The sequence below is a fragment of the Microcaecilia unicolor genome, chromosome 8, assembly GCF_901765095.1.
Source record: "Microcaecilia unicolor chromosome 8, aMicUni1.1, whole genome shotgun sequence".
NCBI lineage: Eukaryota > Metazoa > Chordata > Amphibia > Gymnophiona > Siphonopidae > Microcaecilia > Microcaecilia unicolor.
In genome coordinates this window covers 175,020,920-175,038,207 of record NC_044038.1, presented here as the reverse complement: position 1 = coordinate 175,038,207, position 17,288 = coordinate 175,020,920, and the positions used below count along the sequence as shown (strand labels likewise).

The window sequence follows — 17,288 nt, the reverse complement described above, 5'->3', positions numbered from 1 at the left end:
ACCGGGAGGTCATTCCACGCTTCCACCACCCTTTCTGTGAAATAATACTTTCTTAGATTCCTCCTAAGCCTACTCCCTCTTAACGTCATCGTATGCCCCCTCGTTCCAGGGCTGTCTGGTAAGGTTTGTCTCTTTGCAGATGATACCAAATTCTGTAATAGGGTGTACAATCCGGAGGGTGTGGATAGCATGAGGAAGGATATACCGAAGCTTGAAGACTGGTCCAACAATTGGAAACTAAAATTTAATGCTAAAAAATGCAGGGTCATGCACTTGGGTTACAAAAATCCAAGGGAACGGTACAGTATACGGGGTGAAGGACAAATCCCTCCTCTCATTACCCTTCTCCACCACCGCCAACTCCAGGCTCCGCTCATTCTGCCTCGCCTCACCTTATGCTTGGAACAACCTTCCCGAGTCCTTACGCCAAGCCCCCTCCCTGCCCATCTTCAAGTCTTTGCTTAAAGCCCACCTCTTCAATGCTGCGTTCGGCACCTAACTCTTACCTTTCAGGAATTCCAGACTGCCCAATTTGACTGCCCCTATCGGTCTGACTGCTCACGCATCCTTTAGATTGTAAGCTCTTTGAGCAGGGATTGTCCTTCTATGTTAAATTGTACAGCGCTGCGTAACCCTAGTAGCGCTTTAGAAATGTTAAGTAGTAGTAGTAGTGAAGTGCTTCTGAATACGAAAGAAGAATGGGACTTAACAGTGATTGGGTCTGATGATCTTAAGGTGGCCAAACAGGTAGAAAAGGTGATGGTTAAAGCCAGAAAGATGCTTGAGTGCATAAGGAGAGGAATGACCGGCAGGAAAAAAGGGGTGATAGTGCCCTTGTACAAGTCTCTGGTGAGGCCCCATTTAGAATACTGTGTGCAATTCTGGAGACCCACCTTCAAAAAGATATAAACAGGATGGAATCAGTCCAGAGGGCGGCTACAAAATTGATCAGTGGTCTCTGTCATAAAACAGTCAAAATAGGCCACTTAAATAGCAGGCCTGTCTTTGACCGCTAAAAAGTTAACAGGTTAGTGCTGAATACCGACATAGCCAGTTGTCTTTTTAACAAACCTTTTCTGGAGATGGGAAGGTGGTAGAACTAGAGGATATGAATTGAGGTTGAAGGGGGGGGGCAGACTCAGGAGTAATGTCAGGAAGTATTTTTTCACGGAAAGAGTGGTAGGTACATGGAATGCCCTCCCGCAGGAGGTGGTGGAGATAAAAACGGTAATGGAATTCAAACATGAGTGGGATAAACACAAAGGAATCCTGTTTAGAAGGAATGGATCCACAGAATCTTAGCAGAGATTGGATGGCAACACCGTTAATTGGGAAGCAAAACCAGTGCTGGGCAGACTTCTACAGTCTACGCCCTGATTGTAACTGAATAGATATGGATAGGCTGGAGTGTAAATTTTAAGGGGCTTCGACGTTAGCTTCAGAACCTTTAGTACAAGAACAGTGCTGAGCAGACTTCTACGGTCTACGCCCTGAGAATAGCAAGGACATATCAAACTTGGGTGTACATATAAAGTATCACATACTAGTAAAAAAGCCCCGTTTCTGATGCAAATGAAATGGGGGCTAGCAAGGTTTTCTTCTGTGTGCATGTGGGAGTGTGTGTGTCCCTGCCTTCTGCCCTCTCTCCCCTCCCCCCTCTGAGTCCTTCACTGTTACAGAGAGAGTGATTTGATTTCGTGCTTTGCTGTGTTTTCCTTCACTGACTGTTTGTGTTACAGAGAGGGCGGGGCAGACACGCATGGGGAAACCGGATATCTCTCCCCCTTCACACTTCCGGCTGGAGGCTTCATAGAACGTTGGTGGTGCCTTTTATATAGAGAGATCATGTAAAATGAGTTTATCTTGTTGGGCAGACTGGATGGAACATTCAGGCCTTTATCTGCCGTCATTTACTATGTTACTATGTTACAGCCAAAATGAACCCAGATATTCATTGCCGGTCACCGGAAATGTCCCGACATTGAATATCCAGATTTAATGCCGGTAGCGGACGGCAAATGCACTGCCCGCCCCTGGCTATCATACCCATTGTTTTTATTGATTTTATTTCAGTCGTCTTATTGTTATCTATTATTTTATGTTAGGAAAGAATGGGCTTTCTTTCCTGGTGCTCCTTTCCTTTATGTTTTCACTCTGTAAACCTCTTTGCCCTGCTAAATTGAAATTAAGTGGTATAGTAAATCATGAATAAATAAATAAATCAACAAGATGAAAATAGCTCTTTTCAGAGGCATTTCCTCAGTGAAGGAGAGATTCCTATTTCAAAGCAAGTTCGGTATGACGAGAATGTTCTCATACTGACTCATCCAGTCAATGCAGCCTGGTGCCAAGAAGTGCCAAAAAGGAAAAGCAGAGAAGAGCCGGCTCTGCTAAGCAGTATAGTCACTGTCCTAGACCTCAGAGGAAATTCTACCACCCGACTTCAGAGTATCCTACAACAGAAAAGAAAAGTGATCTGGAGAAAGTACCACTTGCGACTGTGTAAATAGAAGCAGCAGATTTATCTTCAAGCAACATACGCTGGTGTCAGATGGTCACTACTAAGAAGTTTTATTTTAGTAAAGTTTACTGCTGCAACATCATCCAGGGTATGCTGAATGATTTATCACTACCCAAGTGTTAAACTCCGAAGGATTTAGACAAGTGTATTTTCTCATCCTGCTCAAGAATACACTGGCCCTCATTTATAGTGAGGGCACGAGAGAGGATTACATCTATTTGCTTTTGGGGCAACACCACTCCTAAGCCAGGGTATGTGGAGTATGATCTCAGTCTGTTAAATTTACTGCTAGCTCTCATTGAAAGCTGCCAACGAAAGCTTCCTTCCACCGTTCATAAAATGTAACACGTACAGGCAACTTGTCAAGGAGTGCTTGGAAATTGTTTTTAATCATTCCTGTGGCGCCCAGTTCGATAGGGAATATTTTTCTGCATCTTTCTGCCATCTTTTCTTGGTCTCTGCATCGTTTTGCACTTGAAGATCTCTTTCTCCACTCAAAGCACAGAATAATCACTTGGCACAGAATCCTCTTTTATCGATGTCATTCTCGTGTTTTTCACCTATATCATGATCTCCAGCTTTCTTGCATTGACCTTTATCGGTTGAAATGGGAATGTCTCGGGTGATCAAAATCTCTTATTTTCCATAATTCTCTATGGAGTCCTTTTACTAAGGTGCACTAATGAATTTAGTTTGCTCTAACGATTAGCGCATGCTAAATCTGTTAGCACACATTAGTAAAAGGACACCTTAGGGTCATGGTCCCTGAGCTTTACCAGTACAGCAATGTTGTGATGTTTACAAAGGGGCCCTTTTACTAAGCTGCGTAGGCGTCTACGCATGCTCAACGTGCGCCAAAACGGAGTTACCGCCCGACTATTGCGTGGCTCTTGCGGTAATTTCATTTTTAATGCGTGTCCAATACGTGCGTCTGAAAAATATTTTTTATTTTTGGGCACGCATAACGGATGCACGTAGGTCATTACCACCCGGATTCTTTACCGCTAGGTCAATGGCTGGCGATAAGGTCTCAGACCCAAAATGAACGCGCAGCAATTTTGATTTTGCCGCACGTCCATTTTTAGCATTAAAAAAGGCCTTTTATACAGGCACGCTAAAAAACAGCTAGGCGCACGCCCAAAACTTGCACCTACACTACTGCAAGCCATTCTTCGGCGCGCCTTTGTAAAAGGACCCCAAGTTTCCAGTGAATATGAAATTGTGCCTTCCCACGTACAATATAAAGCTTTTGCAGCCTGCTATGAGATGCATTAACCATTTCTCGCTCTTTCTCACAGAATCTTCATATTTCAGTCTCCCCAGTTCTTTCTCTGCTCGCTCCGAACCATTTCATCTGTAATTATCAATCTCTAATCTTCTCTTTATAAATTCTCCAGTGGCTTCCGTTTCAGTATACAAGTTAGAGAAGCAGATTGAGTTCAGGTTAGCACAGTGCATTTTTTCTAGCAAAAAAGGTGCCGGTACTCAAATGCTAAGCCACGCTTCAGGGGTGGGGTGGTCACTGCGGGATTCTTCCCACAATAGCCAGGGCCCTTGCAACCAGTCACAGAATCTATGTCAAGGCAGAATTGGTGTGTAGAGCCTGAGCTCTTTAATTAAAACTTGGGGTCCATGGGTCAATTTTAACAGACAATGGAAAACGTGCTGGTACTCAGTACCCCCTCAAAAAAAGCCCTGGGTTAGCCATAAACTTCAAGTGAGATCTTGGATGCTTCACTTTATTTCTCATAATCTGCAGGCTCTAACGTGTTTGCAGGTCTGTGGACCACTGTGAAAATGCCCAAGGTTTTCTCAAATCCAAGATGGTGCCAACTTTCTGAAACCTCCGCCAGATCAGCTAAGATAGTACACGTTTCTTAGCAGGCTTTGCTGATTGACAGGCCAGGTTTCACTTAGCCATTTCGTTCACAGCTACGAGACTCAGCTCAGGGAAGTATTACTTACTTTGCAACCTATTCCAAGGCCTCTCTTTCAACATTTTGCATACTGATTCCTTTTTGCAAGTAGAAACTTGACGACATTAATTTAAAACTTTCCAATTCTGTAAGCATAAAAAATGTATAGTGATATGCTCCCTGAGACCAATGATTTAAAACGTCTCCAGCTATAGGAATTCTTTTCCGTTCCTGGATTTTATGAGCGTGCCTATTATATTAACCTCCTAAGTGCTTTTTTATAACCACTCAATCTCTGACTCAGTCATAAGCTTCTGCATAGCCTGAGATATCACCACTTTGGACACTTCAGCAAGATAGGGGATGCCCTAAAGTTAAACAGGCAGAAGCACCTCCAACAGCACCACCAAGGAAACAAAAAATAGGTCGACTGGCTGAACCCGTTGAGAAAGAGTTTATTAATAACTGACTGACATCTATATCATATCATAGTAAAGAGCAGAAGAGCACATTCAAAACATTGGCTTGGAGAAGACCAACACGCTGCTCTGAGAAGATAAAGCTAAACGTTACTATTTATACCACCTTGAATTCACTGGCTGCGACTTCACCACCTCGCCTCCCTCGTGTCGCTGAAAGCTGAACTGACAAGCAAGCTGGATACTTTGCCAGGAAAGAATTGCTTGGGGGTTGAGTCATTTTTTATTTTTCTGCTGGGACAAGGGATAACAGAATAGACCAACGGTGGGATCTGCCAAATCCAGACCATGTGTACACAAATGTGGCAGCACATAAATGTACAGAATACTTTCACAGGCCAGTGTAACACTTCACATTCGAGTGGCAGCAAAACAGCTAAGAGCTAGTCTGTAAGGATGGGCACAAGTGGCATAGTTGCATCAATGCAAGAGGGGGGGTGTTCTCATGGGCAGAGCATGGGAAGAGCTGCCAACTTATATGTGACATTTGGGCATCCACCGATACACAAGGTCTTTAGCTAATATAGATGTAACACCGCAGGGCAGCATAGAAGGATCGGGGGTAGCATGGCTCCAGACCGAGGAGCTGGCAAGGGGTGGAGGAGTCAGGAAAGAGCAGGGAAGAGTAATGCTTTCATTCACTTCCCTGTTTTTACATTTCTCGAAAGCTTTCTTACTGCTTTCCTTCCAATTTCCTGGAAGGAGCTCTGTTAGCAAAGACATCACAAGAGGGAGGCTCTGACACAAATGGCATCACAAGCACTCAATCAGCCAATCAGGTAACACTGTGTGTGATGTCACAATTCCCCTGTACACTGCTGCTTGGAGGGATATACTGGAAGAGGGAGAAAGAGTGCTCTACACGCAACACTGACATTTAAAATGACCTACTAATCGAGACCATTATTCTGAACTGCGTACTTTATGCTTGTACATTAGCAGCGGTTAATCAGTGAAAGAACACTTAACAAGGACCCCGACTGCATCAGTGTTTAGTCTAGGCTGAGAATTCACACTATAGCTGAGAAAGCCGTTGTGCCTGTGTCCTGTAATTCAAGTCAAGCTCTTCGCCCTCATCTATGGTTGAAACTCAGTCAGCAGCCTTGTCTGGACCAGCCACTTCAGATTATGCAAGGTCTCCCCCTGCTGGCAGAAACTGTCAAGAGTCAATTTGACAGCTGGCTCATAGAGAGATTCTTTTAAAAAAAATTATTTCAAAACTATACTCACAGCCATCACTTTGGTTGTCTTTATTTGAATTGTAGACCTGAAAAAAAAGAAACACAGTTTGTATCACTGGCCACTTTAAAATGTGATCTTTGCTACACTACAACAGCTGACATTTAAATAGCAAGTGAAGTGTCCGAATCAGTGATAAAATATGCCACATAGTAGGTCTCCAGCTGGTATGACACACGCAATTTTTTGCAAATATACCCATTCTGGAGAGCAGGGGTGATGGGTCTGGGGGCACAAGGATAGCCAGAGCAACAATAGCCAAGGCAGGCATGAAAGAAAGCAAAGCACTGTGGGAGGAGAGTAGCACAGAGAGTGTGGAAGAGTAGCACAGAGAGTGTGGAAGAGCAGCAAGAGGGGAGGACAGAACTCAGAACCAAGGAGGTTTAATGACAGAAGATGGCATGAGCCTATCTGGCCCATTATGTGGGCTGAAACCAGTAGACGGAGCTTGTTGCCTATCAATTACATTGTTTTGGGTGTACCAAGATGGTGGCAGCTGCATTGAGGAGAATTAAAACCTCCTTGGGTGGAGACCGGCTTTAGCCTTGTGACATCATGCCACTTCCTATCATTAAACCTCTTTGCTCAGAAAAGCACTGGAGGATGCCACAGCACAAAGCAGTGCAGGGGAGCAGGTTGTAGTGAGACAGAGAAGCCCAAAAAAGCAGAGGAGAACAGAGAAAGCCAGAATCTAATGTGCTCAGAGTAGTGGTGATGGGGTGTAGGCCTGGTGGAGCCTACAACAAAGCCTCACCTTCACTAGGCCAACACACCACCTTGAGCTGTTGTGGAACAGGCAGGGTGGTCAGCATAGGGGAGGCAGGCAGGCAAACGCAGCAGGGGTGGTGGCCAATGGGTCAAGGTCAGCTTTTGCTGCTTGTTCCATTGTGCCACCTGTCCCGCAGCACTACCAGCAAACTGTGAGCTCCTTTAGTTCTGCACTGCAAAGAAACCCGCCACTCTTTCAATGATCTCTGTTGTTTCGCCATACAGCAGGTTGGACCCCTTCTCACGGACGTGATCATGATCCTAGATTGATATAATGTAAGCAGCGCTGGATACACGCCCTGCAATCCTTGGCACCACAGGGATTAAACTCCTCAGTGGAGTTGACTGCATTTCTTTAAATTAAATTGGACAGGGGACAGCGTTAGTTGCCAACATGAATTAGTTTGTCCTCTCGGAGATACTGTACTGCATCAAGATCAGCTGATCAATGCACACCTCCTTAATGTTAGTTTAAAAGAAGGCGCCGTTTTGAGTGGACTTGTTGGTCCCGCTGTAGGAACACGAAACGAGACTGATAAGTAAGAGTGGTAAGGTCAAGCTGACGAATTTGGTTCATGTTGAAAGACCTTTGACTCAGTTTTGTCTAGGTCAAGAATAACCAATATCAGTTCAGTGACTGCAGAGAGTACATTTTATCAGCAGGTATTGTAAAGCAGCAGGAAGGTTCTGGGGATTTTCCACAGATATTATACTGCCAGTAGCAAAACATAATTAAAACCATGCAATAAAATCTGGCTGCTGTGAATCAAAGGGGAACCACTACAAGCTGAGCTATGCATATGAGGTAGCATAACTACACAGCTCCATGACCAAGGAAACAAGCTGAGCCAGTCCTGTTGCATGTAGGGTGAGGCAGGTCTAATTTCTCAGTTCCTTTCTCTAAGAAAAGAGGACAACCTCTCCCAGCATGAAGTGGAGTAAGACCAGCACTGACTCAGCACATGGAGCTATGTGGTCATTTAGAAGGATCACGCAAGGATCCCTTCCCTTTGTGCCTAAATCAGGAGGAAAATATCTTAGGAGCTACCAGGTCTTTAATCTTGTTACTATACCCCAAGAAAAGCTCACATCCTGCACCATATTACACAGCTGTAACAGCAAGGAAGTGACTCTACAATTCCTAGAATACTCCAAGACCACTCTGATTCTGCCCCTCTTTTAAACTCCCTCTTTAATAAGTGCTAGGAATTGCTGGTTTAGATTTCCATATGAATGAAGGTGCAACTCCAGTATGACAACCACCATGATAAAAGCATTGAGTAGTAAAGGAAGTCTGACAATCGCACAGGATCTCTCATCAGGTTTCTTTCACGGCATGATTACCAACTCATGAGTATTTATTTATTTTATTTATTGCATTTGTATCCCACATTCCCCCACCTATTTGCAGGCTCAATGTGGCTTACATAGATTTGTTAACATTATCATATCAGGATAACAGATATAGTTGGTAATGTGTGGCGATCAAGGAAGGGAAGAGGGAAGAAGGAAGAGAGTGATTGGGGTAGTTATAGAAGGTGGGCTTTCATAATTGATTGAGTAGGTTTCTAAGACTTAAACCTGCTCTGTTGTAGCTGGAGAGATCCTGTCAAAGCCTCAAAGGTGAAGCATACCTAGGAAGAAAGCTACAAAAAGAAGGCGAGAGACGCTAAGGAAGCAACTCCAGGCACTGACACCTCATTTTAAAAACCACAAAGGGGCGTGCTTATAGCCAATCCTGTAACAGCTTAAGAGCATGCCTAAGTCATTATAGACCACCAGTAAAAAAAAAAGGCCCGTTTCTGACACAAATGAAACGGGTGCTAGCAAGGTTTTCCTCGGAGTGTGTATGTTTGAGAGAGTGTGTGTGAGAGTGACTGTGTGAGAGAGAGAGAGAGAGAGAGAGAGAGAGAGAGTGAATGTGTGTATGAGTGTGTGTGTGTGACACAGAGAGAGAAATAGAGAGAGTGAATGTGTGTGTGAGTGTGTGTGTGTGTGACACAGAGAGAGTGAGACTGGGTGCAAGTGTGTCTGTGAGAGAGAGAGTGTGTGTGTGAGAATGAGAGTGTGTGTGAGAATGAGAGTGTGTGCCATGGGCCCCCCCTCCCTCCCTCCCAGTTCCAGGGTCCCCCCTCCCTTCCTCTGAGTTCCAGAATCGTCCCCCTCCCTCCAAGTTCCAGGGTTGTCCCTCCCTCCCTCCGAGTTCCAGGGTCGTCCTCCCCTCCCTCCCTCCCTCCCTCCCTCCGAGTTCCAGGGTCGTCCGTCCCCTCCCTCCCTCCCTCCGAGTTCCAGAGTCGTCCGTCCCCTCTCTCCCTCCCTCCGAGTTCCAGGGTCGTCCCCTACCTCCCTCCCTCCGAGTTTCAGGGTCCCCCCTCTGAGTTTCAGGGTCCCCCCTCCCTCCGAGTTTCAGGGTCCCCCTCCTTCTCTCCGAGTTTCAGGGTCCCCCCTCCCTCCTCCCTCCCTACCAGTTCCAGGGTCATCGTCCCTCCCTTCCTCCCTTCCAGTTCCAGCACCCCTCCCTCCGAATTTTAGAAGTCATCTTCACTTACCAAGTCGGGGTTACGGCGGCCATCAGCAGCGGTAAAAGGCGTGCAGGCTCAGCTCTTCTCTCTCTCTCAGCTCTGGTCCTGCCCTCATTTCCTGTTTCCGCAAGGGCGGGACCAGAGTTGAGAGATAGAAGGGCCGAGCCTGTACGCCTTGTACCGCTGCTGCCAGCCGCCATAAACCCGACTTGGTAAGTGAAGATTACTTTTAAAATTTGGAGAGAGGGAGCCTGGAACTGGAAGGGAGGGAGGGAAGGACGACGACACCCTCATGCGTGTGACGTTGCGTTCCGTGGCCTAGCAACTCTGCAGCGTTCCCTTCCAGTGATTGGTCACTGCTGTTTGTGATGAACCTGAAAGTACATGACGTCAGTTCAGGAGATGGATACAGCAGAAGCACGAATGCACGAATGCCTCAAGGCTTCACTTTCATGGAGTCAGCTTCAGAATGTTGGAAGTGCTTTTTATTATATAGGATAAGTGCAGTCACACCGGTGCGCCAAAAGTAGATGCACCTACTTGCAACAGGTCAACGGCTGGCACAATGGCTGACCGTGTTCTATAAGTTGCGTGAATCACTTGGTGACAAGCCCATGTTCACCCAAATGTATGCCCTCCTCCCGACAGTTGTGCACTAAGCTATTTAGATGAATTGTCTATAGAATAGCACTTGGCGTTTACATGCGCAACTGACCATTATTGGCACCAATCAAGCCCATAAGCACTTCAGTTCTGTAAACTAGAAGCCAGCTTATAGAACCGCCTTTTAAGCTCTTCTGTTCGTTACTACAAAATACATCAGCTTTCTAAGCAATGAGTTGGCCCGATAACCTGTTAAAGTTTGATGAGTGCTGTTGCAGAACTAGAATTGTTTGACGGCCGGACTAGGTGCCTTTGACTCATAGATACCAACACTGTTTGAGAATCACTCTATCGTCTTGGGCAGCGTTTAGTTTTTCCCAGCAGCATATACCAGTGAAGAAGCCGTTAAAAAGTTAAGCACATTTGGAGCACACTTCAGACTCCTGAAACAGGCCAAACAGGCCGAAACATGACCCGTGTCGAGTCTTTTTATATTAATAACGAAGCAAATTCTGGCACCATTACTGCTGACAGTGTGTTTTTTTTGTCACCTGTGCTGTGTAAGTGTTGTACCATGCAAGTGGTCTCAGTTTTGATGCCAGTCAGGTCTTACACACCCTAAGTCTTCAGGGACTCTGCATGCTGGCACGGTGGCATACAGAGCTCCTAGGATAAGAAAGTCATGGTCACTGTTGCAATTTGGATTGAGCTCAAGGCGGGTTACATTCAGGTAGGTTAGGTATTTCAAGCTGCCCTAGATCCCCAAACCCGCTATTCCAGCTGTTAGCTGACAAGTTAAAACATAGCGCAGGAAGGCACAACTGTGAGGGAGAAATGAATTTAGCAGTTAACCCATCACACATAATCAGGAAGTAGAGCTTAGGATTCATAGAATGAAAGTACCTTAACAGCAGAAATGCATATGAGTGAAAAGTTATGCAAGGTGAATAGTAACAGTCAGAGGAGATTCTGCAAAAATGGGACAAACTTCTTCTCCTTCTGTTTGCATTCTTGCATTTCACCTTACGTTTCTGCCACCCGGTGGGGTTTAACAGTCTGAACAGGTCTCAGTCCCCTGCCTTCTACTGCTCAGCAAGATTTCATTACAAGCACAGCTGCTCCCAAGTACATCCAAAGCAGAAGTTGGCTGGGCTACCCAGCCAGCCATCTGGGTTTCTGAGCTGAGTTCTGTAACAAACTATGTTCTCCTACCTTTAAAAAAAAAAGAGAGAGCAAAAGTACAGCGGGAACACATTCAGGTGAAGCCATCAGTCCACCAGGCCTGAATGTCAACAGTGAAATCTCAACAGGCGAAATGAAAAGCCAGGCAAAACACAGAGCAATTTTAGTCAGACAGACTCTGAGTAATAATTTACTGTAGTTAAAGGTCAACTGGTCTGTAAAAAACTAGATTTCTGTTGGTGTCTAGCACAATTTAAAGCCCTCAGAACAGCAATTCAGTTTCAATAGACTTTGGTGGAATTTGACAACACCCAGAAAGCGCAGACAACCGACAAAAAGGAGAGATGAACACTCAACACCCGGCATCCTTCCAACGCACATTAGGCAATTCAAGAGAGCAAAGATGATTTGTTGTGCCCTGGCATGTGGGCAAATTGGGTTAGATTCTGAACCACGTTTCCTGAGTCAGCACTGGGAAAGCCATTGTACAACCTGACACCACTTGGCCAGCTTTGGGCTGCACATTTACCAGCTGAAGAAAGCTGTGGCTTTTCATCATCCTTCCCCATGAAGCTCCTTGCCACCATCAGAAGTACCTGTGGTGTACGGAAATAACCTTAGACAGAGATCAAACCAGCAGCCACTGGTTATCTAGTTTTTACCAACCAAACACAGTGAAGGTGACAAATAAAGGAAGCCAGAAGATGTTCAAGGAATAAATATTTATTCTCAAACATCCGAGACGCGATACAAATCGTGTTTCAGCCAAAATGGCCTGCATCAGGAGCCTTCTAGCAGATGTTTCTTTTTTTTTTTTTTTAGAAACACTAGGTATCCGTATGGTAACCAATATAATACAATGCCCTGCTGACGGGGCAGCTGGTAAAAAAAAAAAAACTTCATCAAATGGCAGTAGAGTGTCCACGAACAGCTTGTAAATGGAGACTCTCTCGCGGCCAAGTGCTGACGCATGATGATGTGGTTTTGGGACTGCGAGGGTGCCTGTTCTTTTGTTTGTGTTGTTGATATCTAGTTTTCACCCCTAATGTAAGGCTAGATTTCAATAGTTGGTGCTCACAGACAACTGCACACTGGTGAAATAAAATTCCGTGTCATGTGCGTATAGAAAACTATTTCAAGTTTCCCAAGATGCTAAAATCGTGGTTGTTCCACAAATATATTAGTGATTAATGTTAGCGATGAAGATTTGTTTGCCTGAATTTTTGTGGATCTAGGGTTTGCCCTATTCTTGAACTGTAAGCCGCTCTGATCTAAGTTTTTGGTACGAGCGTCCTACAAATGGCATTTGTAATGTAATAAATGTCCAAATAATTGTTCTGATGTATAAAGTCTTCGAGCTGAAGTAAAATTTCCCTACATATTTCCTTTAAAGAGATGTGTATCTTGCATCCACTCTGTTATTTGAGTTCTAAGGGCATGGTTCAGAGAATGTGTATCGCATAGCATGTCAGAGGTTCAGGGTCATTCAATTCCTCAGCTGGAGCCCAAGGACTACAGTGTGTTAACAGTGACAGATCTCCTGAGAAACAAGACAGAACCTCTTGGAAGTGTCTCACCTCACTGTTAAACAGATCGGTTCCTGCACTGTGACACATCTGAAAAATGAGAAGCTTTCCTGTCTTAACAACATTGTTACTCTTCCTGTGATCATGCCTATTAATGTCCTATACTGCTCCAATGATGCACAATAATTTATCACCGCAAAGCTTTTGGAATGACTGACAGATCTAACTTTGAACATCATCTATCATTTTCCGATTGTGAATTTAGTGCTTCTGAAAGGAGACAGATAGCACTTGAAGCTTCCATCCTCCATTTAGTTAGACAGCAGGTACCAAACGGCAGCGGTAATGCAAGCTAACCTCTACCACAACTTCTGGCTTAATATTGAGCCAGGGGTAGTCAGTGCTTTTATAAAACGCTGCCACCAGCTTATTTGTTTATTTATTAGGATTTATTTACCACCTTTATGAAGGAATTCACTCAAGGCAGTGTACAGCAAGAATAAGTCAAACCTAAGCAATAGAGAATTACAGCAGTAAAAATATTCAAACAACAATACAAAGTATGGCATATAGTATGCTACATTAGAATGTCAACACAATACACAATAAAGCAGACCTGAATATTCAGTACTAGGTCATATCCGAGTCATCAGTGGAACCCAGAAGTTGTGGGTATGGCTGATATTCAGTTCCATACCAACACTGCCAATCGTGCAAAAACAGAGCTGCCGTTTAAGTGGTTCTACATGAGTAGCCTAATGGTTAGTGCAGCAAGCTTTGATTCTGGCGATCTGGGTTTGATTCCCACTGTAGCTCCTTGTGACCTTGGGCAAGTCACTTAACCCTCCACTGCCCCAGATACAAAAACTTAGATTGTAAACCCTCTAGGGATAGAGAAAGCACCTGCATATAACGTGTACAGCGCTGCGTGCATCTACTAGTGCTACAGAAATGATTAGTAGAGGTAGTCAGAGGCCAATGTTCAAAACTCCCACACTAAAGCCAACAGCGCACACCCCTTGCCACCAGAACAGCACAGAAAACGAGCTCATCAATGCTCAAAGGAAATGGTATTCAAATTATATGTAACAGCAAAAGCAAGGGGAAAATGTGCTTGACGCATGCGCAGAACAGTTTTACGGTAAGCGCAGCTCTTGTGCTCATGCACCAGACAAGCGTAAAAGTGAAGCACATATCATCGTCACTCTTCTGCGCCTTTAAATATGTTTTTTTTTTTTTTTTACTTGGAAGGCTTATATTTAAGTACAGAAAACATGCACCACCATGTACTTCAATTCCAAGTTTGCTCAAACTCGCGCACATTTCTCTCTCAGTATCAGCGCTTTCAGGCTTGCACAGGCTTTCTTCCGCTTCCAAAAGAAATCAAAACCAGCAGTTTAAACTAAACATCAAGAGAAATCCTTTCTTCAACCCCCCCCCCCCAAAAAAAAAAAAAAACCACACCAGCTCTAAGCTTTTTAGTTGGAGTGTTGCAATGTACAATAACAGGTGTTGCAGGGATTTTTGTCTTATGATAATTGAATGGAGTAGGCCAAATTCATTATGTGATCTTCTGCAGGCTTGAAAGCATTACTAGAGTATGCATCTATTATTTTTTCGACCTATTTTTTTTTGTTATATTTGTACCCCGCGCTTTTCCCGCTCATGGCAGGCTCAATGCGGCTTACATGGCCTATGTAAATTTAAAGTTTGTCGAAAGGTGACTTTTCAGCCCCTGGCTTACAGCCTTCCCCTCTCTATAACGAGGATCATTCCTGCTACTTTTTCCTTCATTTTTGCTCAGATTGGCATGTTGTCTGCAATGGATTTATTATAGATTCCCATGCACGCTAATCTCAGAGTGTATCTAAAAGCTCCATTCAAGCTAATCTCACAGAGATCCTTCCAGAAGCTCCATTCAAGCTGATCTAGAACCTCAAACACGAACATAAGAATAGCCATACTGGGTCAGAACAATGCTCCATCCAGCTCAGTATCCTGTTTCCAACAGTAGCCAATCCAGGTCACAAGAACCTGGCAGAAACCCAATTAGTAGCAAAAATCCATGCTACCAATCCCAGAACAAGCAGTAGCTTCCCCATGTCTCTCTCAATAGCAGACTATGGACTTTTCCTCCAGGTCCAAACCTTTTAAAAACCCAGATACACTAACCACTGTTACCACAACCCCTGGCAAAGAGTTCCAGAGCTTAACTATTCACTGAGTGAAAAAATATTTCCTCCTATTTGTTTTAAAAGTATTTCCATGTATGTTCCTTGAGTGTCCCCTAGTCTTTGTACTTTTTGAAAGAGTAAAAAATCAATTCACTTATATTCTCAGCAAGCCAACTCCCTAAAGACCCAACAGGGTTCATGATATTCTAGCTTAGAAAGCGGATTTTCCAGGCTCCCAACAGAGAGAGGAAAGACACACAATGAGGGCAGGTAAGTCCAACATCCTCAAGATTTCCTTTTCCCTGGCACTGGCAGTCCAGGACTAATTCAGGCAGTGTTCTCAAGTTTACTGAGAGCTCATCCTGCACCGTTCCCCATCACAAAACAAAGAGCGTAATGTGCACCTTTTCTTTTAGGAATTACCTCAAGTAGGCTGTTGAGCCTTTAACTAAACACAGATAAGACTACATCTTGAACGATTCGCTAACTATGCCAGGATCTTATCTACTGCTAAGTGTAAATGAGCTATGATGACACAATAATAAACAGCAACATTAACCATTCATGGTTTTGAAAAGGATTTGGAATGTAGTGAGGTCATTCAACTCATATGCAGTAGCTTATTTTTAAAAATGTAGAAAATGATTTAACAACATGCACAGTAAGCAAGTAGATATGGACAGCTGCCCTGTTGTACATCAAAGAAAGAGAAATAATTCAACATACGTTTAGAAAAGAAAACAAAAAGGTGACCCATCTTCCATCCCTCACATACAATGTCCTAAAGGAGTCAACTATGGATGCACCAAAACACTTACTCTACATTAAAAAAAGACAAAGGCCTGTCTGAAGACATGTGACTTCAGGATGTTCCTAAACTCTATAATATGTCTGACAAGGCCCCTTAACTGGTAGGTAAATCATTCCACAATTGCAGGGGTAGCAAGAAAATGCACTTCCTCAAGTAATATAGTTTCTACCTGAATGCAAGGTTGTCAATGCAAATGCATTTTGTGAACCTGCACAAAGAAGCTGGTCAGTGGTGCATACTGTCAACATGTAACATTATATGTGGTTCGATTCCCACTGCAGCTCCTTGCGACTCTGGGCAAGTCACTTAGGGGGTCTTTTACATAGGCACGCTGGCGTTTTTAGCACGCGTTACAAATAGGCTCATGCTAAAGACGCCTATATATTCCTATGGGCGTCTTTAGCGTTTAGCACAAGCCTATTTTTAACGCATGCTAAAAATGCCAGCGCGCCTTCATAAAAGATCCCCTTAACCACTGCCCCAGGTACAACACCCCCCCTACTTATTGTGATCCCATTAGGGAAAGAGAAAGTACCCACATATAATAAATGTAAACTGCTTTGGTTGTACCACAGAAAAGTAGTATATCAAATCCACTACCCTCACCCTTATCCATTATTTAGTAGTTATCATAAAAACCATAATAAAGACCTTGTATTTGATGTGGTATTCAATGGGCAAATTATGAGGCTGCATCATCGCAGGGGTAATATGATGGAACCTAGACATCCTTAGAACAATTTTTGCAATCACATTCATTATCAACTGCAAGGGTTTAAGCGTGGATATTGGCAAACCATGTAGTATCACGTTGTCCTAGTCAAGGCAAAGCATTAGTACTTTCTGAAAGTCAATACAAAAGTCCCCATCTAGCACTGGGAGCAAGCGTTGTTAACATTTTCATCTTATAAAATGCCTTACAAACTACCCTAGAAATGTGAGATCTCATCATAAATTGCCAGTACAAAATCAACCCCAAAGAGAGAACATCTTCCCTCAGAGAGATTTCTACATCATTCACAGTTAAGACTACAGGTGGCACAAACGCCGTATCGTGTGCAAGAAAAAGTGCCTCTGTTTTCATATAGTTCACCAGCAACCCATGAGCTTGTAACCAAGAGGCGACATCTTGGAAACAATGACAAGTAGCTGATCCATGCAAACTCACACCGAGAACACTGTAACAGGTCTCCAAAAGTTAGGCATCCACTTTACATGGGTTGCAAGCCTAGTGTGTGACACTTAGGCGTGTAAATGTACTTCTAGAATACTTGCATAAACCGACACTCGTCTGCCTAAATTTAGGCACACGCACTTTTCCATGTCTATAGCTAATGCAAATGTGAGTGTCTACACGTGACACAATTTATGCGAATAAATTACAGTCTTCTGTAAATTCAACACGTAAATGTCAGCCCTGCCCATACCCCTCTCCTGTGAACACCCTACCTGCACTTATATACATATATATATATATATATATATAGAGAGAGAGAGAGAGAGAGAGAGAGAGAGAGAGAGAGAGAGAGAGAGAGAGAGAGAGAGAG

At 43.9% G+C, this 17,288-nt stretch overlaps 1 protein-coding gene across 3 annotated transcripts in view; it reads right to left on the bottom strand.

Moving 5' to 3' along the window:
* Positions 1 to 17,288, bottom strand: part of ARHGAP26 (Rho GTPase activating protein 26) — a 369,115-nt gene that overhangs the window by 167,862 nt on the left and 183,965 nt on the right. For all 3 annotated transcript variants that reach the window (XM_030211544.1, XM_030211545.1, XM_030211546.1), the window contains exon 12: positions 6,147 to 6,183. In XM_030211544.1, coding sequence (XP_030067404.1) covers positions 6,147 to 6,183 — 37 coding nt within the window. The remainder of the gene's footprint in view (positions 1 to 6,146; positions 6,184 to 17,288) is intronic.